We start from the raw sequence: 20,295 nt of genomic DNA on the forward strand, positions 1-20,295 counted from the left end.
GGGGCTTGGCGTTCGCGCGCTTCCTTCACCTTTGTGAGCTGAGACGATATTTTTCCGCAGCGATACCGGGACGGCTGTTCCGCTTTGAGCGGTCAGCGATACCGAGCGCCGATACCGGCCGTCCTTTTCATGCGTAAAAATTCTCTCTCTCTCTCGCTCGCGTCGTTTCCCTCAAATTGCACGAAATGAATGTGAATTTTCTCTTTCCGAATGCCGCAAGCGTGCCGATACCGATACCGTGGCCTTCTTCCACGGTATCGGTAGTGGCGACGGCGGGAGCCCCTTTTGTGGCCCTTTCAGGATCGGGAAGGTTGACGCTTTCTGTTGACTTCCTAAAGGTCGCGGAGAGCGGGGCGACGTCGTGTCATGATTTGGTTTGGGACCAACGGGTGGCACTGTAGGGCTCCCCCCCCCCCCCCACCCCCCACAGCTGCACACCTGTCGGTCGTTATGTAATTATGAGTTGTAGAAAAGGACTCCCGCCCGAACACTCGGCGTCGGGTCATTGTTTGCTCTTTGCTACTGTTGGTATGCTACGCTCATGTTTTGGGCATGTTTTTGTTCCTGTTAGTTTTTCTTGCCACAGCCATGGTTTTGGTTTGTTACTTTGGAGTCTTTTTGTTCTCAGGACTTTGTTTCGGATTTAGTTTTCTGTTTTAATACAATTCATCAAGTACGGGCTTGCGCCGGTGCGCCTTGTATGTGAGTTGCCTTTGCCATGTGTAGCACAAAGGTCACGCGACAACCCCCCCAATGTGATTTCCACCCCGCTTCCTCAAAGACGGGAGCTGCTCTCGAAATGACCGGGCCCGAAATGCAATTTGGGTCTGCAGCGTGTCCCCAAAAATGTTGCTTTGCAAAGTCAAAGCGGATGTCTTATTTTGAAAAGACGCGGCGGTCATGGGTCCGCTCTCTGGGGCGACCAGACCTTTACTTTTGACAGAAGAATTTGTCAATGAGGTAAGCCATTGAAACAAGTGACCGATTGGGGGGGGGGGGGGGAAGAGCAATAATAACGGCTGAGTGGTTTGAAACGTCACAACTCGCCGACCGTGTGACTCGCGCACGCTGCACCACGTCCGTCGGTCCCGACCTGAAAAAACGGGAAGGATTTCGTCTCGCCTGGGCGCAGTCCTTGCCGCGGCGATCTCGCGGCCCTTTCAAAATAAGAGCGAAGCTCGGAATTCAAACTCGACGTGGAGCGCGACCGGCGCTGTGGCGGGCGCGCGCTTCCGCGCGCGTTCCCGGCGACATTCCTCCACTGGCGCGCGCCGCAGAGACTCGCGGCTGGCAGGCGGACCGGCGGCCACTCGGCGGGGGGAGGATGGCCGCGCACGAGGCGCTCCGGTCCAAAGAGCATCTGCGCCTTGTTGCTCCTTTCTCGGCCGGCCACTCCGCGAGGCACTTTTGCTTTGGCTTCGGCGCTCGTTCTCGGACCGAGACCGCGGTCCGGGCTTCCGGAGCTCCATCGGAAGGTTAAAGAGGAGGAAGAAGAAGAAGAAGAAGCGGCAGCAAAGCGAGAGAGAAGGAGAAGAAGGAGGCGGCGGCGCTGGTTCGGAGCAGGGCCACACCATGATCCGGATCTTCCCGGACTTCAGCGTGCAGGTGACGGCGTCGGCTGCCGGCGGCGGAGGAGGGGCGGCGATGGTGAGCGGAGCCCCGCCGGGGCGCACGCCGGTCCCGGGGGCGACCAACGCAAGCCCGCAGAGCGCGCAGGGACTTGGACTCGCGGGCTACCAGCAAAGGTAACGGCGCGCGGCGCGCGGCGCTATGGCGACCTGTGGCTCCAAGGCGGCGCGCGATTCCAGGCCGCTTTTGGAAAGCAACTTGCGGACCAGCTCGTCCTCGTCCTCGCTCAATGGCCTTCCTTGTTGGTCTCTGGGAAGAGACGCACCCGCGGAAGCGCAGGTGGCCGCGGCCGTTTGGCAAATGTGAAGGTGGCGCGAAAATCTGGGACGTCGCGCGTCACTCCGGTCCAATCGGCCGAGATGCACTCGGGGAGGGGGGGGGGGGGGCGTGGTAAAAGTGCCAGCGCGACCGATCCAAGTCCGCGACTGCAAACGTCCGCAAGGCAAAGGGGTGGCGCGGCACCGGAGTGTCCCGCGCGAAGAGCGACTCGGACTTGCCGGTGGGAGGGGGCGGGGGCGCCCTTTGCACCTTGGCAACCGCAAGCGGCAGACTGACAGTGTCTCCTTTGGTCTTGGCCTTGTGCCCCCCCCCCCCCCCCCACGCAGGATGCGACGCTTCCGTCCTTCGACACTCGCTCGCCCCTCGCGTGCTGTCAGTGATTGCTTGGAGGTCCCGCCTGGGGTTCGTTGTTTTCTTTTGGGGGGGGGGGGCTGACGCACAACCACACGCGCACGCAAACACTCATTGAGGTATTCCCAAGACAAGTGCAACAACTTGTTTCTTGAACGGGGGCGCTGTCATTATTTCATTGCCTCAAAGCGCAGCAGTTTTGCTGCTTGGCGTGTCCCGGGATGCTGATGGAGCACGCCCCCCCCCCCCCCCTCCTCGCTGTTCCCAGCACTGCGCTTTTGTGGACCGAGATGTCCGATGTTGTTCCCGGGACGTGTTGCAACCACTCATCTGGTTTGGGGGGGGGGGGGGGGGGGTGACTGGCGACAGGCATGACTGTCGCCTTTCCAGCTCCTCTCTCTCTCGTGTTCCTTCTTTCTGACGTTTCCATCACTCGGGACGGCTCCATCCACGACGACGGCTTTCCTCCGCCCCTTATCCATCATCGCCGTGACCATCTTGTCGGTCCCGCGCCATCTCGGCTCGGCCGTTCTCCACCACCCCGGGAGGCGTTTCCCATTTTGACCTTGGGGTTTGGCCTTCCTTTGTGTTTCCTTTGACCCGCTTCCGGCGTTCCCCGTAACCTGCTCTCCCCGTACCTGTGTGGCTTTTCTCCGGGTACCGCGCTTTCCTCCCACATGGAGCGGTCGGGGGACGTCCCGTTCCGACATGCGTCACCAAGTGCTCAATGATGTCCTTTTGATTGAAAAAATCCCACTGAGTGTTTTAGGGAGAGGACTCGATTTTCCATTTCAATCCAAAAGTCATTGCATTAAAAAAAACAATAAAATCGGGAGCGCTCCATTCATCGTCTCGGGCAGCGACGTCAATCGTGTTTCGCGGATGACAAAGGAATTGATCGTTTCATCCGTGTCAACGATGTCGCCGATTGGGTAGAAGGCGACGAGGGAGCACTCGATCGGTCGTCGCGGCGGTCCCGCAAACGGCGACATCGAATTCCCCGTCGAGCGGGGAGCCGATGTCGGATGACGCGTTTGGTCGCGACTGGGCAGTCGGCAGCGAGCGGAGGAATCCCAACGCGTCGCTCGATCCCTCGTTCCAAAATCGTGATTCACCGGCCGCGAGACGGCTGGGTGGGGGGGGGGGGGTTGTTTGTTTGTTGGAGGTGAACCTCGCGGTCAAGTTTAGCCTGCTTTCTGTTTTCGTATTTGTTTAGCCGCCCGCTCGGCGCGCCTTTGACCTTGAGGGGTCATCGGGGGAGAGAGCCGGCGGAAGCCTCTTCATGACGCTAGGCTAGGCTACGCTAACAATGAGTCGACGCGTTTACCGATGAGCGCTCGCCACAAAGGCGTTTTTCAACGAGAGAGGGCTGAGCTCGGCAGCCATTTTCCTTCGCAAATGAACTGAGGCGGAATTCACAAGATGGAGCGTCTTCGCCCGTTTTGTTTGCACCGAATCGACCTTTGAAGCGGGAGCAAAAAAGCCAAGCGTGCCGCTCGCTCGTCATCCAAACGTCACGCGCACGCTCGCTTCCTTCCAGCTCACCAACAGCTTGGAGAGGAAACTTCGGGAGTCGTGCGCGTGCGTGTGAGATCGACGAGGTTGTGAGTGGCCCGTGCGCGCCCCCGCCCCCCTTCCCAATTCACCCCCACCTCGTGCCGACATCGGATGCAACCTGGAAGACGCGACCGGGAGGGAATTCGGCAGAAGGCGCTCAGCCACGCGCGCGCATTGCACAAGCATTGAGGCGTTTAAAAAAAATTTTTTTTTTATATTTTGGCGCGTGCGCGCGCGCGCCGGGCTTGCGGCGTGTGTGCTGCACGCAGGCGGGAGAGAAAATACGCCGCCGCCGCTAGAGGAGGAGGAGGAGGAGGAAGAGGACACCGAGGCGGACACGCCGCTGCCCGACTGCCCACCGGGGGTGTCGTCCTCTCGGACGCCTTTTCTTCCTCTCCTTTTTTGGAGAGGGGCGGGGGAGGGAGCTATTTTTTTTTTTTTTTCCTTGATCGTTCTCGTCGTCCGGATTGCACGCGTGGGAGGAGTCGAGGCGAGCTCGGAGCTCCGCCGCGGCCGGCATCGAGGAGGCGCCGCGCGGACGTCGGAGGCGCCTGGCGGGGGTCCCCCCCCCCCCCCCCCCCCCTCGTCGCGCTCGGCATGCGGCCCGCCGAGCGTCCCCTTTGGAGCGCGCGCGCGCGCGCCCGGACCTGGCTTTGTCTCGCGCGGCCGCCGCCGTGACGCATTGGCGCTGCTGCCGACGCCTGAGAGGAGAAGCTTGAGCGGGCAGAGCCCCCTTTTGCTCCCGCCGCCGCGGGAACATGGCGCCCACCAAGGCCAGCATCCAGCACGAGCACGCGCGCACACAAGGGTAAGCGGTGTTTCGGCGCGCGTGCGCGAGCCGAGCAACAGTGTCGCGCGGACGCGCCCGCGCACCCTCGGTCAATCATGCGTAAAGTTTGAGGGCGGCGCGGGCACCTGAACGGCCCTCGTCGCTGTCAAATGGAAACAAGTGCGGCCGCCGCCCCCGCCACTCCAACTTGTCACTTGTTGCCGCCTTAAGGCGATGCTCATGACGGGGATGGTGGCGGTTCTCGTTCTTGTTGCGTTGAAGCGTCTGTTGTCGTCACAAAGAGACTCGGAAAGGCGCTTCCACGGCCGTTTGCGCCGCGCTGACTCACGATTACTTTGGGCTTCTTTTTTCAAACCGTGTGACCAAAAAGAGAGAAACTGTCCCTATCCGCGGGGCGTTCTTTCCAAGGGGAGCGCGTCGAACGGATGACGTCGGCCAAAAACGTCCATCGTGACTCTTTGAGGAGAAAAGGCGCCGTTTGCGCAGGTTGTCCCGCAGAGAATCGGCCAAACGTAGCACTTGGAGAGCCTTGCAAAGATGTGTTGATCGACCGCGTGCTTCTTTTTGTAATGCCACAAAACGGGCCAAAGCCAGGCTCGTAGGAAAGGAAAGTCATCGGTCTCGAGCGCGTGTGTTGAAGTGATGCATGTGAACTGTTGCGACAGTTTTGCGTGTCAAGGACTTCAGCTCGGGTTGGGTTGTTGGCTCAAGACCTGAAGGAGAGTCTGCACCGCTCTTGTTTTTCTTTCTTGCTGTGCAAAGCTGCGCTTAGCTTAGCGTAGCTAGCCAGATGCTAAATAGCATACGTAGCCGTTAGCGGCACACACCCGTCGTGCGTATGAGTGCTGATCTGAGTTGACTTTGCGCGTGTCGGCAAGCAAAAAGTCTTTCTTCGGTTTGGGTCCGAGATGACGGCCACCGTTTTTGCGTTGTTTTGTTTCCCGCGCTGCGGCGTTTTCGCCGCGGAGAAACGGTGGTTAGATTCGGGCTGCTTTAGCCTAGCCTAGCGCAGTTGATTTGGGCTCATTTTTGTCCGCGTCCGTCGAACGCGAGCTCGGCGCGGACGCTTACGCCGAGAACGAATGAAAGCGCGGCTCGGCTAAACCCGCCTAGCGTTAGCCCAGATAGAGGCGAGCCTTCTTGACGCATTCGCCGCCGTCAAGAAGGCTCGGCTTCGCGGCGCACGCCCCCGGGCCGAAATGGCCTGGCGCGGCACTCGCGATCCCAAGGCGGCCCGAGAACCCATTTTTGCCAAATTGGAATTCCGTCTCGACTCTTTGGATCAAATTGCGGGCGTCCGTATTTTCCGTTTTCATTCTTGCGGCATCCGTCGGCGCGCGCCGTTAATTGGAGCGCGAGGTCCGTGACGGCGCGGCATCGGCGGCTCGTCGGCCACATTTAATGAGAACGACGGCGGCTTTAAAAAGAAGTCGCGAGTCCGTTCCGCACTCTGCCCAAACTCATTCGCGGGCGCCTCCTCCCCGTTCTCCCGCTCCGTCTCCTCGTCCGAGGTCGCCGCGGCTCGGCTTACCTCGTCGCTTCCCGTTTGGGGATCCCGCGGCGTCTTGCGCTCGCGGCGCCGAGGTCACGGAGATACGGCGTCCCGATCGCACCCTTTCGCAACTTTTGGGTTCGCGTCCGCCGAGTGCCGTCGCCATCGCCGTGAATGTTTCGAACGGTGGCTGCGCTACCTCGGCTCCGCCCCGCACCTTAGCTCCGCCCTCGGCCGCCGCACTCTCGCTCACTCTGACTCGGCGGTTCCGAGCGGCCCCGCCCCCTCGCGATTGGATCATTTCAACCCCCAACCGGTTGAACATTTCCGCATTTGGGTGCTTTTGCTGGTTCTGGTTCTCTTGCTGGTTTCTCCTCTTTCAATTCCATCCGTCACTTTCTCCCGTCATTCTTTTTTCAATCCTTTAGGGCGCACGCGCGCACAATTGCCCCCCGGCGCGCTAAATTAAATGTAGAGCGATAGTTTGCCCCCATCCACATGACAAACGACGTGCGATAATGGTTTGAGCGCCGATAGCGGGCCCGGCCTCCGGTCACACCCACGCGCGCACAAATATCATCTTTTGTTTGACTGCGTTTGTCCTCCGTTCAGTCAACATCGCTCCACATACGTCAGCAAAACGGCCGACTGCGCGCGTCTACGGCATGTGGCAGAATGTTTTGGTGCGTGTTTGTTGGCGTGCGCGCTTGGGTGCAGTTCCCGGCGTGCGCGCAAGTGCTTATTCGTCTTGTTTGGAAGAGTAACACGTCCATTTCCACTTTCACGTCCATTTTCAACTCTTGCGCGTTTCTTCCATTGCTTGTTTTGCGTGCGCCTGTGTGTGCGCGCGCACGCTGGCGTGTGTAGTCTGAGCGGCGGCGGAGAAAAAAAAAAAAGTATCTTTTCCGGGAGTAGATAAGAGCCCCGTGTAAGTTTGCTGGCTGTTTATTTACATTTTAATAACGCTCATCTTTCATACGTCCTGTCAAGATGGCCGACGCGCCGCTCGCTTTCTTCGAAGCCAGCGGGCGGGTTAACATCACGTTGGCCGTCCTGTAAAGGGAGCCCAAATGTGCAGGTCGGGGCTTTTCTTGAACGCGGCCTCATTCCGGACGATGAGCTCGCATGCGAACCGCCGCAACAAGCGACCGCGGCAAAAAGAACACAAAGGCCCGAACGCAAACGGACCGTATCGGAGAGGTCCAGTGGACGCCGCTGACGCGAAAGAAAAAAATGAAGCGACCGCGAGTGCGATGATAACGGGCCACTTTCCTCAAAGCTGACGGGCGAGCAATGTTAGCCATTGCGCTTTTTGTTTGGAAGCTTGAAATTTCCCCATCTTTCCGCTCTTCACGAATGTGGCTTAAAAACGAGCGCGCTCGCTAACGTTGATGATTCCGCCTTTTTGTCATGCTTGCTTTTCTTGTGGGTGCAGCATCCCTCTGGGTGCCGAAGCGCAATTGCTGGCAGCGCAAAGGGGTGAGCTGTGTTAGCCTCGCCTCGGTCGGCGCTAGCATTAGCCTTTCTACTTCCCGTCTGGTTGTCTGAAATGTCCCGTTTGTCAGTTTTTGTCAATTAATTGTGAATGCAGCGTCACTCCGGACGACCGAGCGATGATGACCTTCCTTTTCAGAGGTCTGACATTTCATTTTTGATGGATTTGACATCCTGGAGTGCCAGATAGCATGCTAATGTTAGCCATTTGGTCTGCAATTTCCCAATCTCCCGAACCGGCCATCATGCAAAAATTGTTGGCGGAAGGGGGGGGGGGGGGGTGCGGGGGGGGGGGGGGTTGCGAGCCTAAATTTCCCCTCTGATCCGGTCGGCCAGCTGTCGCCGTGGCAACTGCCACGGCGACTGCAGCGTGTACCTAATCAAGTGACCGATGGCGGATGATGTCACGGAGTGCGACGGAACCTCCTCCGAGAGACGGAATCATCGCGCTTTCTCCTCCTTTTAGCGTCTCTGGAGATTGGCGAGACTTCGGGGTCGCACGCCGAGGCGCACATTATTCCGGCCTTGCTCTCATACTATGCGGAGACCCCTGAGCACAGGATTTCCCATGCCGTCGCGCGTGTGTGTGTGTGAGAACGTAACGCCCTGATGCACCCTCGGCGACCTCCGCCTTTGTCCTTACGGCGTCTAATTGGTGCTTGTTTAGAAAAGGCAAAGGTGTTCAGTGGCTGCGATTCCCAGACTGTTTCTTTATTTGCGAGCTATCAATGAAAAGAAAAGGGAGGTGGGGCACTTCATGTTATGCGTGCGCGCGTGTGTGTGTTTTCTTGCGATGAAACAAATTGTGTGTGTGTGTTGTGGGAAGGACAAATGTGACCGCGCGCTTTTCCTGAAAAGGAACAAGTGCTGTTAGCTCGGCACCGTTAGCATGGCTAGCATATGCGGCCGCCGCGACGGGGCGCGTCTTCTTCGGTCTCAAGTTTGTCCGCCAAGCGAGTCTTTAGCTCAATCGGATCGGAAGCGACGTAGCGATGACTCTGGCGGCCGCGCGCATTGCGACACGCGCGGCGATTAGCGTCTCATCACAGGGCCACGCGGCACTCTCGGATGAAAGCGGCGGTCATTGCTAAACGGGAGAGCTCTTCCGCAGGCGTCGGTCTGCGTGCGCGCGATCGATGATGAGCCTTTTTCATCGTCGAGCCTCAGAAATGAATTTGCAGTCGTTCCCCCCTCGGGTTCGGGACGATGACGCCATTTTGCGCGCACGCGCTCAGCTCCTTCGCTCTTCTCTCGAAATGCTTTTGCCCGTCGATAAACGCAGCGTTCTTTCCAACGCCGCGTACGAAGAAGCGAACGGCGTCGACCAAAGCGGAGAACGCTTTGCTTCGCTTTGAGTTAGCGAAGAAGCTCGCGCACGCGTACAATACGTTGACTTGCACGCGCACCCGCAGACGACATCCGGCGCGCGAGTCTGCACAGACGCAAACGCTCACGTGAACACGCGCGGACACGTGCGCAAAAGCACGCCGCGCTTGCGGAAGTTTCAAGTGTCTCGCGTCCCATTTTGGCACTTTTTGGCCTCTTGGAGAGGGAAGGTGTTTAGCTTAGCTTGGCATGCTAAGCGCGCAGTCCCTCGCGAGGATGAACTCCGCTCAACTTGTTTGAACTCGGACTCGTTTCTTCATTGACTCCCCCCCCCCCCACTAATAAGCGGAGAGTTGGCGCAGGCACACACGCGAAGCTGTTCGCTCGGAGCCACAAAGCAGCTGTGACAGAAATTGAGCGAGAGGTCACGAAGGGGCGCCCGCGGTCAGGGCGCACGCCCCGGTTGGGGATGCGCGGCGGGGTCCGATCACGGCGTCCTTTGACGGGCCGATGGGCTGCGGGAGCCCGAGAGGACTTCCCGGACGGCTCCTCCTCCTCCTTTCCGTTCGCTCGCCGAGAACGACGGTTTACGCGGCGAGGTTTTTCTCGCCCGTCGGCCCTCTTTTGAAATCTTCACCCTGGCTTCCGCTTCTTTTGGCGTCTTTCCCGCCTTCCTGGGTGCCGGCCTGCCTTCCTTGCTTCCGATCTTTCTTCCTTTCCTCCGCGCGTTTCTTCTTTGTTTCGGTCCCTCGTCTTCTCGTCTCATTTCCTTTTTGCCTCCTTTCCATTTGTCTTTCCCTCGGCGTTGCGTTCCCGCCCGCCGTCTTCCGCGCCCGGCCTCCTCGCTCGCTCCCGCTCCGGTCTTTGCGGCCCGGGCGAGAACCCCCCCGGCCGGGCCGCCGTCCTGGCGTCTCCTCGCGCAAAGTCGACACGCTCGAGTCCGCTGGTGATTGCGCGTGCGGGAAATGTGTAAAGCGCGGCCCCTTGTGCGACAGGTGTAATTGCTCGGGCGTCATCCGTACTTGTTGGCCCAGAATGCGTTTCTTGCCGTCTCTCTTTGGCGCCGCCCGCCGCCTCTCTCGCTCTGCGGCCGCCGCCGTCGTCCTAATCTGGGCGCCATCATCGCGCCGTCCGGCCGACAAATCCCCCGTTATTTGAACAGATGCTCGGGAATCCATTGTGCTGATAAGTTGCCTCTAGTTAGCATTTAGATTACCCGCAAAAATGGAGCAATTTACGATTCTCCCTCCCAGCATCGAAGCCCCTTTGCCGCCGTCATTTTCTCCTCCCACCCCCAACACCCTTGGAGTGCGTGTCACGCTTTGTGCTCTGCTGCTCTGCTAGCAATTACACTGACGACTCTGTTAGGACGCAAGCAGGGTGGGGGCGGGAGGGGGGGAGGGGGTCTTTCTTAGTTGGCCAGAAGCAAATGGTGGGAAAATGCGCCAAAAAAAAAAACCCGCCAATGGAAAATGCCTTTGGCGCGCCGGCAGTTGGCATCGGCAGTTTGAGAAGCAAAACGATGAAACGGACGAAGGCGGCTCCGAGCCGGGAGGGGGCGCCGACCTCGGGTCCTTGATTAGCTTCGGCGGCGCAAAGCGGGCGTCGGTCATCTCCGTCAGTCATCACGCACTCGTCACGCGGGACGATGTCGCTCGGCCGGGCCGGGCTCCGGAATTCAGCCGACTTTTGCTTGGCTGCGCCAAGCTCGGACGAAATCAAATCCGCCGCTCGGCATTTCTCCGCCCGACGCCGTCAGAAGCCGATGGGACTCTCGAGCTTTTGCCAGCATCGCCTTTGGCGCTTTGCATTCCGTGGGTCGATATTGCACATTTTGCGCTGGTCCGCTTTTGCCCGCTACCGACGCTTGGTGCGAGTTTGACCTTGAAGTGTTTTGTCTCGACCCCGAATGGGATTTTATCCTTGTGAGATCCAAATGTCCAGAAATACGTCCGGATGGGGTGTTTTGTCTTTCTAATCAACGGAGCGACGCGTCATGTTTACAAGGCGAAGCGGCGATCCGATATTGTCGTGAGGAGGGAAGAAAGGAGCTTTTTGTCGTGGTCGGAGGACGCTCCTGGCCGTCGTTTGCCTCTCCATCAAAAGACGACTTTATTGCCGTGGCGACGGGCTTCCGGGGGAGCAATTGGGCGACGCGTCACAGCTTGTGATGTGGGCGCCGCGCGGGTCGCCGTTTTGCCGTCGACGTCGCTGCCGTTGGGCCGTGCCGGAGAAGCGGCGAGCGAGCGAGCGGGCGGGCCCTTTGGTGTGGCCGTCTGGCTAATTTGCAGCGCGCCGCGCGTTCACGCCTCCTCCTCCGCCTTTGTCCTCCCCGCTTCCTGTCCCTCCTTAACGCCGCCGCGCTCACAATCCTTCACACTCGCCCAACAGGAAATTAAAGGAGCCCCGAGCCAGCGGCGACACTTTTTGATTTGCGGCGGGCGCTATCGCGAATGAAAATCACCAAAGACACTTGTTGACCGACCGCACGGCGACACAACAACGCCACGAGGAGCCGGATGCGCAAGCGTTGGTGCTTTTGCCCACCCAAATGGCAAACGCCGAAGAGTCGCCGTGAAATTCAGCGCGGACGGGAACGCTGGCAATTTGGTGACGCGACGGCCGAGTGGGTCGCGCGCTCCGCGCCGGCTTGACGTGTTGCGGGCGGGAATGGCAGTCGAATCTGAAATCTGGAGAAAAAAAACCCCCCAAACATGCACACGTACGACGTCTGGCGTGGACGTTTGCGCTTGAAACGAGCCCCCGTTGAAAAGAAAGCAGGAGGCAATTTGAAGACCTCAAAGCTGCCGGAAGGGAAGCCAAGCCACGCTTGATTGCTTCCAAGGCCGCAATGAAGACGAAGCTCCGAGGCGCTCCCACGCGGACGGACGCCGTCGTCTCCTCTCCGCGCGCGGCCGCCCGCCGCCCCCCCGCCTTCCCTTTCGGCCTCAGACGCCGTTGAGCCGGCGGCCCTCGAGCCCCGTCGGCGCCCATTTGGGCCCCGCCCGGGCCCGCCGCCTTCGTCCCACAATTTGAGTAAAGCTACTTTTACTCCTTCATTTCATCTTTTTTTTCAAATGTATTTATTTATTTTTGCTCGAATGCACTTTGGGGAAAAAAAAATCAAGTCAGCATTAATTTCCCAAACTGCAGCTTATCAATGTTTCTCTCTTTGCAAAGCGCGTCATAAATAATTCATGCCAATCGGCCACGCTTCCCGTGTGCGCGCGCAGATGCCAGGAAGGCCGCGCGTACGTGGTCCGGCGTGCGTGTTTGTTTGTGTGTATTTGCTCACGAGTGTCCGGTGGCATTGCCACCGTAGGGCATCGACTGTACAGTTGGTTTTTAGATAAAAGTGGTGTTTTTGCACCCGCACACCCCCTACGTACACCAGTTCAGGAAGTAGCGTTAGCATTAGCATGAGTTGAGCGCTCGCCGATTTGGGAAGCCAAAGTGGAAGCCGTCGTCGCGTTTCGGGAGCCGAAAGGTATTGCGGGGCTGATTAGCTTAGCGGGCGATTGGAGCGGATGCGCCGTGACGCGGACCGGGGGAGCCGTGCGGCGATAGCACGCCCCCCGCGTCTCGCGGGCTGACTTTCTACCTCTGGCAACTCGCATGGGACGGCGGGTTATCGGCGGCGGCGGCGGCGCGGCGCTCGCTACGTTCAGTGGCAAACGACCTTGACGGTGGCGGCTCCAGAGTTTTTCTTTGTGCCCGTTTGAGTGTTTTACTTGTAATGAAATGCGCACGTCGTGCGCTGAAGGCGTGATTAGCATATATATTGTATTGACACACGCTTGCGCTTTTCTTTTTCTTTCAAGTGCGGCTGTTTTTTTGTTTTTTTTTATCTACGCCGCCGCCGCCGCCGCAGCGGTCGGCCATTATTTACACTTCACCTCAACAAGGAATTAGCGGCAAAAACGGGACGTGTCCTCCGTTCCGTTTTCGCTCTCCGTGTACGCTCGCGTGATGATGTCATCTTGGCACGTTTACTGTCAAAACTCACTGAGAAGAAAACGACGTGGCGGAGGGGCTATTCGGTTCATCTTTTGGGAAGCATCCATCCTTCCTTCCATCCGACGTTCTTTATTTCCTTTCCTGTCTTCCTTCCTTCCTTTCCGCCTCGGCGGCCGTCGCGATTGGTCCAAAATCAAGTTTCACGTTGGAAATGGCCGATATTTGTTGCGGCCGTGCGCCGACGGCGGAGGCTGCCGGACGTTGACTTTTCCCACGCGCGCGAAAGATGGGGCGTCGGAGACGCGGGCCGCGCGCGTCTCCGCGGCGACCGAATGCCTTTTTCATCACGCGCGCGTCTCGGCGGGAAGACGCGTCGGGTGTGACGCCGAAAGGACGCACGGCGAGCCCAGACGGGTTCTTGCGCCATGCGGGATGTCGGTCGGAAGGGCGGCGGCTCGCGGCCCTCGTCCGTTGACGGCGCGGCGGCCGCGCTCGCGAGTCGAGCTCGGATCCCCGCGGAACGGGGCCGCGGTCCGGCTCTCCGCCGTCGGCCACTCGCGACGGCGTCCTCGGCTCGCCGCGACGTGCCGGACGCCTCGGAGTCTTCCTTCCTTCCTGCGCGTCTCGCTCCTTCGTTCATTGACTTCTTTGCTTTCTTTTTGCTTTCCTCGCCCCCTTTTTCTTCTTTGCGCTCTCCTCCCTTGCCTTGACCATTTCCGTCCTTCATCCCTTTCTTTGTCTTGGTTTCCTTCCTGCCTTCCCTGCGGCAATAGTTCTTGTTTTTTGCACCCGGGAAGGAAAGAACAATGAAAGCCAAGGGGATTGTGAAATCCTCCCTTCTGTGGCACGCTGGCTCGCCCCCTCCCCCACCCACAATCTCTTTGACACCCCCCCCCCCCACCCCACCTGCTCCTCTCCCCCCCCCTGCACAAATCAGATATGACAGGAAATATTGTCCTTGTAATGGAGACTCGGGGCACTCTGCCTCAACGTGCGCGGCTAAATAGGCCCGATATACATCGACACGCACACACGCGCGCGCGCGCGCGGGCCCGCGCGGAGTGAAGTCAAGTGAATTATGGGTCTGCAGTGTGACGGTCATCTGGGCCTGTTGCGGGCGCGCAAAGCTTTTATACGGCCGGCCGCTAATTGGACGCCGCTTGATTAAAAAAAGTGCGGCGCGCGATGGCGCGTTTGGCTCGCTGAGGTCGTCGTGACACGCTTGGCCAGGGCGTTGCCATTTTCACTAGAACGGAGAGTCAATATGTGCTTTCAAGAGACTGAGCTGCAGCTTTGGTTTGGAACTCGGTGACGGGACGACACCCGCCAACTCCCCCCCCCCCTGCCAAAAAAACAAACAAACTAAACTTCAGGCGATTGACCGCGAGTGGCGTTTCATTTTTCGGGAGGCGGGCGGGCTGTTGCCGTCGCCCGATGGGACACGAGGCGTCCAACACAGCGGCCATTTAGCTTGAGTGATGTCACGTTGCGTGGTGGGGGTGGCGGGCGGGAGGGAGGAGCAGCTTGTACTTGACCGGTTGGATTGATATGGCAAAGTCCTCAACACCAAACAAAAGTACCACAACCCCTCCTTCTTCTTCTTCTGCCATTTAGTCGGATGAAAGACCCCCCCTCGCCCCCCCTGAAAAAAGTGCGACCTAAGTGGCGTACTCGATCTTCCCCTTTATTACAGTTTGGCGAGCAAGCCGGCAGGGACAGGTGAAGCAATTTCCCCCCCCCCCCCCCCGCCTTCTTCCTCCTCCTCTCCCTCTTCTTCTTCTTCTTCTTCGCCTTCTAACCTTTGGCGCAGACATGAGGAGCGTTTGATTGACTCGATCTGGCAGCCGACACGCTCGCTCTCACGCTGTTCTCGAGGCGCCGGGCGGGACGCCGCCAACATCAAACGCACTGCTGGCGCTTTAAAGGCTTCTTCAGACGACCCCCCCGCTCGTCCATCCTCACACCCTCTCCCCCACCACCCCCATCATTTACTCAGCCTGCCCCCCCCCCCCTCCTACTCCACGCGCATCGAAAGTGAGCTCCAAGAAAGACAAGTGGCTCCTTCTCAAAAAGAGTGTCAAAGTCTCGGATGATTTCGCCGTTGTCCGCGCGATGTCATGATGACGTCGCCAATCCTCATTGTGACGTGATTCCGCTCGATCCGGATGTTCATGGAGACGCGGTGCGCCGCTGATGAAGGGATGATGCGACTTCGGTCTGACGCGATGACATCGCCGACTCGCCGACGGACTTCACGACGACGTCCTTTTCGCGGCACGTGACTCTCAACGCTCGCTTGACTTTAAGACAACCATTTTTTTAGACGTGTCATTTGTGTGTGTGTGGGGGGGGGTTACGTAAAAATAGCGTTGTTGTGACGGACGATGGCGACCTAACGCCCCCTCCCCACAAAAAAAAAAAGATCCCACCAAGAACCGAGAGAGTCCGTGTGACAGCGAGTCATGTCGTCATTTCTCGCTCGGTCGCAGTTGCGGTCGAATGAGCGCTTCAGACATTCCTCAGCATCCCCCGTTTTCTTATTCATTACGATGACGACGATGACGATCATCGTCAACGGGCAGCGCGGCGGCCGAGCGCTTAGTGTTTGTGACCAACGGGTGGCGCTGCAGGGCTCCCCCTGCACCTGCGCACCTGTCGCTCATCGTTCCGTTCGCCTGCGCTTGAGAGGACTCCCCGGCCGAATCGTTGTGCGTCTCTGCGCACGTGTCGTGTCGTGTTTTGTTTCTGCTCCTTCGATTTCTCGGGCTTTTCCGGACTTTCTTTGAGTGCGTTTTTGGAGGCGGTTTCTCCCGCGTACTTCTGTTTGCAATGTTGTCGACTTTGATCTCGGTCACCGCGCCCCGCTCCTCCCCGCCTCCGACGACCGCCGCGCAAACCGTGACAGCCGGCGCGTTGCCCTCGCGGTGCGGATTGTGTGGAGTTTGCACGTCGGCTTTTCTCCGGGTACGTTCCAAAAACGATCGGAAGATGGACGGCTGATTCTGAATCGTGACTTTTGGTGTGTGTGTGTTTTGCAGCGACCCCTACTGGGAGCGTCCGGCCAACGCGGGGGGCTGCTCCGCCGCCCGGCCCAAGACCCTTCACCTGGCCGGAGGACAGCAGCATACCTCGTCGCCATGGTAACCGACCCCCCCCCCCCCCGACGCGCGCGCGTGCGTGTTTAGCGTCGGCGCTCCCTCGATTGTCTGCCGCCTTCTCTTGTCTTGCGGCCCGCTGAGGTCTTTGTCGCAGAGAAAAGGGATTTGGAGTATCATAGCGCCCGCGTGGATGAGCGCCACGTGAGACCAAATGAAATGAAAGGAGGATTTGTGTCGAGTCAGGCGCAGCTCAAAGAAGACGACGACGGTTATTAGCTCATTACGGGACCGGCTTAGCGCGCGCGCACACGCGCACACGCTGGTGTTTTTGCGTGGCGCGACACCCGGGGCCGCCGTTCGGCCCGACTTCTCGCCTTCGACGGCGGCGCGCCAACGCCACTTCCCGCTGACAGTTTCCCGCCTTCCGAAAGCAAGTTTCCCTTCTTCTTTTTGTGGGGCTCGCTGTTGTTTTGCTTGTCGCTGATTCAACATGGTCTCCGTCTTTGCATTTTTTCTTGCCTTCGGCCGTCGTCGCGTGCCGGCGAGCATAACGGATGGAAGGCGTGAGCGCGCCAATGTCAAGAAGAGCACCCCTCAAAAACCGGACGGCGTTTGAAGCGTCGCCGCGTCGGCGTTGGTCCGCGCGGCCGTCCGTCGGAGAGCCAGTTTGTCTGACGGCGGAGGGGGCGGGCCGGGAGCCGGTCGGCGGAAGCCCCGCGAGAATGAAAGAAGGAAGGCGAGCGTGGCGGCACGGAGGAGGGAGGGAAGAAAACAAGGTTGCCGGGACGGTCGGGGAGAAGGAAGGAAGAAATCCACGGCGCCCCGTGGTGGCCGCCAGGCGTCGGCGCGCACGGCGAACGCTTTGGGCGAGTCGCGCGGCCGGAGGAAAAAGTTCCTCCGGTGCGTCGTACGCTTGCGGGAGCCCCTGCCGGCGTTCGCGGTCAGGAGGAAGACGCGCCTCCGGCAGCCGCTCCCAAAAAGTTCTTCATCACCGCCAACCCGTTGCGGGTCGAGACGGAGCGATCGAGACGCGCGCCGACACGCGCGTCTGCGTATGGCACTCGCAAACGTCCTCCAGATCGACACGCGTGTGCTAATGTTGACGGATGGTCGTATTAGCGCGCTGATGGCTAATTGCCCCCCCCCCTCCACTAAATAAATGATCTTGCTACATGTGAATTATGATTTCACACACACGTGTCCCAATTCCGAACTTTCCTCTCCAGGCGAAAAGGCTGCAGGATTTTCCTAACTGGCCGCGAGCTCTCTTTTTCTCTCTTTTTCTTTGTGTTTTTGGAACTTTGCAACCAACGGTCACTCTTCTGCCAAAGTATCTCTTTTTTTGGAATCCAGCTTTATTTTCCCAAACATTTGTGGAGGCGTTTCTGCTCATTTTCAGCTTTGCTTTGATTTTGGCCCACTTTGGGGCCCATTTTGACTCGGAGCCTCGTCGGCGCCGACCGTTTTTTTTTTTTTTTTTACTTCCTCATTTTTGGGCGCCGCCGTCACCTGAGCCGCTTGACCTCCGCTCGACATCCGGAAGTCGAAGCTGCGACCCGCCCGCCGACCTTCCCAGCATGCTCGCTGCCACAAAGCGCACATCTTACTTCCCGGCTGACAAGTGCGACGCAGCTCGCTGCACTTTACGATCAGCGCGCGCAGGCGCAGGCGCGCGTACCCGCACACACACACGCGCGCGCGCGCGCGCGGTCTGTGTCGAGCTCTTTAAAACACCATCAAGTCACCGGGCCGGACTTTACGACGTACTTTCAGTTGGCGTTTTTAATGCGCACATGCGCACACGAAGCGGTTGACATCCGCCGCACGGAGACACGCGCCGTGGCCAGATAAACGCACCGACGCATCGGCGATGATGGGGACCGGCGTTGCGTTAGCTCCTCCGACGCGCCGCCGTAAATCTGTCCGATCGAGTCAAAGTCAAACACGCCTCCTCACGCGCGCACGTACGCGCGGTGAAAATCAAAGAGCGGAAGGCGTATGGCACCGTACGACGGCTCGCTAACGACGTTGCCGTTCGAGGATAAAGAAGGTACGCCGCGCGATCGTCTTTGGAGCGGCGCCTCCTCTCACGCGCGTTGTCGCCCGGCAGGCTGCAGGCTCTGCGCAAGGAGAAGTCCCGGGACGCGGCCAGGTCGCGGCGCGGGAAGGAGAACTTTGAGTTCTACGAGCTGGCCAAGATGCTGCCGCTGCCCGGCGCCATCACCAGCCAGCTGGACAAAGCCTCCGTCATCCGCCTCACCATCAGCTACCTGAAGATGAGGGACTTTGCCAACCAGGGGGACCCCCCGTGGAACCTGCGCGCGGACGCGCCGCCCCCCAACACCTCCGTCAAAGGTACGAGCGCCGGCTCGCGCGTTCAAATGAAGGGGCCGCTGCGGAGGGGGGGGGGGGGGGGGGTTCATGCATTTCCTGTCCGAGTTCAAGGAAGCGCCGCAGTAGCATTGACGCGAGCTCGACCCGGAGTCAAACATGCGTTCGGGTTTTTTTTTTGGGGGGGGGGGCTGTAACAGATTCAATTGAAATGGATTTCCGTCGCGCGGTTGATCGGATGCGCGCGCTCCGTCTTTGGATTTGAAGTCGGAAGACGGGCTGGCGCCGCGTCTCGAATAATAAATACGGGCCGGACTTGTCGAGCCGCGGAGGAAGTCAAAGTCCGGTCCGAGTTCTTGCGCGCGGCGGCCCAAGGCGGGGACGGACGGCTCGTTAGCCGCTGCGCTAACGAGGCTTTGATGAACGTGCGCCGAAGAAGCCGACGAGCTGAGCGGACGTTACCTTTGAAATCGACATCCGCAGCAACCCGCGCGTGTTGGTTCCTGCGCGCGCGCCGCCATCTCCGAAGGAAGACGGCGCATACGGTCGCCCCGCCGCGGCAGATGGCCTCATTGTTGTCGGCGCTTTGAAGAGCCGCATGCATTTTAATGAAACGAACCCGCCGTCGCCGACAACTCGTTTTTCCAGGTGTCGGATAAGGAGACACTTTGAGCGTTTTTCCCCCCCCGTCCGCGTCCAAAAGTTGCGCAAACTTATGGCGATGTTCCGCATCTTGCGCTCACGCGGGGAAGCGCTTTGTGCACACCGACGACGGCTTTTCACATCGCGCGCGCAAAATTGTGCGAGCGAAGGGCACCCGGTCGCTCCTTGAGCGTCACTCGGATGACAAAATCAAACGCGCCTCGTTTGAAAAGTCAAACACAGTGCGCTCCACTTTGATTGGAGGCTGGGGATGAATCGGACAAGCTGGCGCTCGCCAGGCCGAGAGAACCATTTTATTGTTGGCCAACCTGGCCACCAAAATGAAAACTTGCCGTTGGTCTGAAAGAAAAACGTGAGGTCAGCGAGAAGGTGCCGCCATTTGCTTCCCCTCTTGTCCAAGAAGGGATCGGCGCCACTTCTAACCAGCACAAAGTCCCCCCCCCACCCCACCGGCCCAAATGTCCCGTCCGGGGCCTGGTCGCCGTGCTCCCGCGACGACCGCGGCGTTTCCAAACTTTCTGCGACGCAACAAGCGGACTCGCGGGCTCGTGAGCGATATGAGCGCAAAGTCCATATTTTGGCCCCCACCCCCGCTTGCCCTTTGCGTTAATTGACCCATCAGTTGCTCTTCTGCAGTTTAGTGTTGCAGCTTTTGACTTGCTGTCACCCGCTCTCCACATCTGCTGCGCCACACAAACAAGGCTGACCTTTTGCAGCACGCCGACCCGTGCGCGCGCGTGCCAGATGGGGGGGGCGGGGGGGGGCTGCTTCGGCTTTCCATCGAGAGCAACCTTAGCAAAACGGACGCGTGCGTGCGTGTGTGTGTGTGTGTGTTTGGGCTTATCTGTTGCGTTTGCGTGTGTGCGCGGGTGTGACACCTGCTAATTCATTATGCATGCGGAGTGCAGCAGACACCAAAATGTGACACTTTGCCACACACCAGAAAATCAACACGCACACGCACGCACGCACGCACAGCGTTTCATTGGGATCATTGTTGACTTGCATATTTTGGCCATGGAAGTCATTTTCTTATAAGGCGTCGGCGAGTCGGGTACGGCGCGCGCGTGTGCGCCGATTGTTTCTTTGTGTTCTTTTCCTCGGGGCTTGTCTCCTATTTATTGATGCCACGCACACTCGTGCGCGTCTGCGGATGTCATCGCCTTTTTTTTTTCCCCGAGATATGTTGCGATGCCATGTGTCGCATACGTGTCGCGTACGTGCGTTGCCAGAGTATCCTCGTTTTTCCTTTGCGCTCATATTCTGAACAAGCGTGCTTGACGGTGCCTCTGGATTAGCGTGCGTGCGTGCCGAGAGAGCGGCTTTCC

At 59.0% G+C, this 20,295-nt stretch overlaps 1 protein-coding gene across 1 annotated transcript in view; it reads left to right on the forward strand.

The window, feature by feature from the left end:
* Positions 1-4,398: 4,398 nt before the first annotated feature.
* npas3 (neuronal PAS domain protein 3) overlaps positions 4,399-20,295 on the forward strand; it is a 49,326-nt gene continuing 33,429 nt past the window's right edge. The window contains exons 1-3 of the mRNA XM_086128107.1: positions 4,399-4,624; positions 15,914-16,015; positions 18,084-18,328. Coding sequence (XP_085984233.1) covers positions 4,575-4,624; positions 15,914-16,015; positions 18,084-18,328 — 397 coding nt within the window. The 5' untranslated portion in view covers positions 4,399-4,574. The remainder of the gene's footprint in view (positions 4,625-15,913; positions 16,016-18,083; positions 18,329-20,295) is intronic.

The sequence above is a fragment of the Hippocampus guttulatus genome, chromosome 13, assembly GCF_054856545.1.
Source record: "Hippocampus guttulatus isolate MCC_2025c chromosome 13, RoL_Hgut_1.0, whole genome shotgun sequence".
Taxonomy (NCBI): domain Eukaryota; kingdom Metazoa; phylum Chordata; class Actinopteri; order Syngnathiformes; family Syngnathidae; genus Hippocampus; species Hippocampus guttulatus.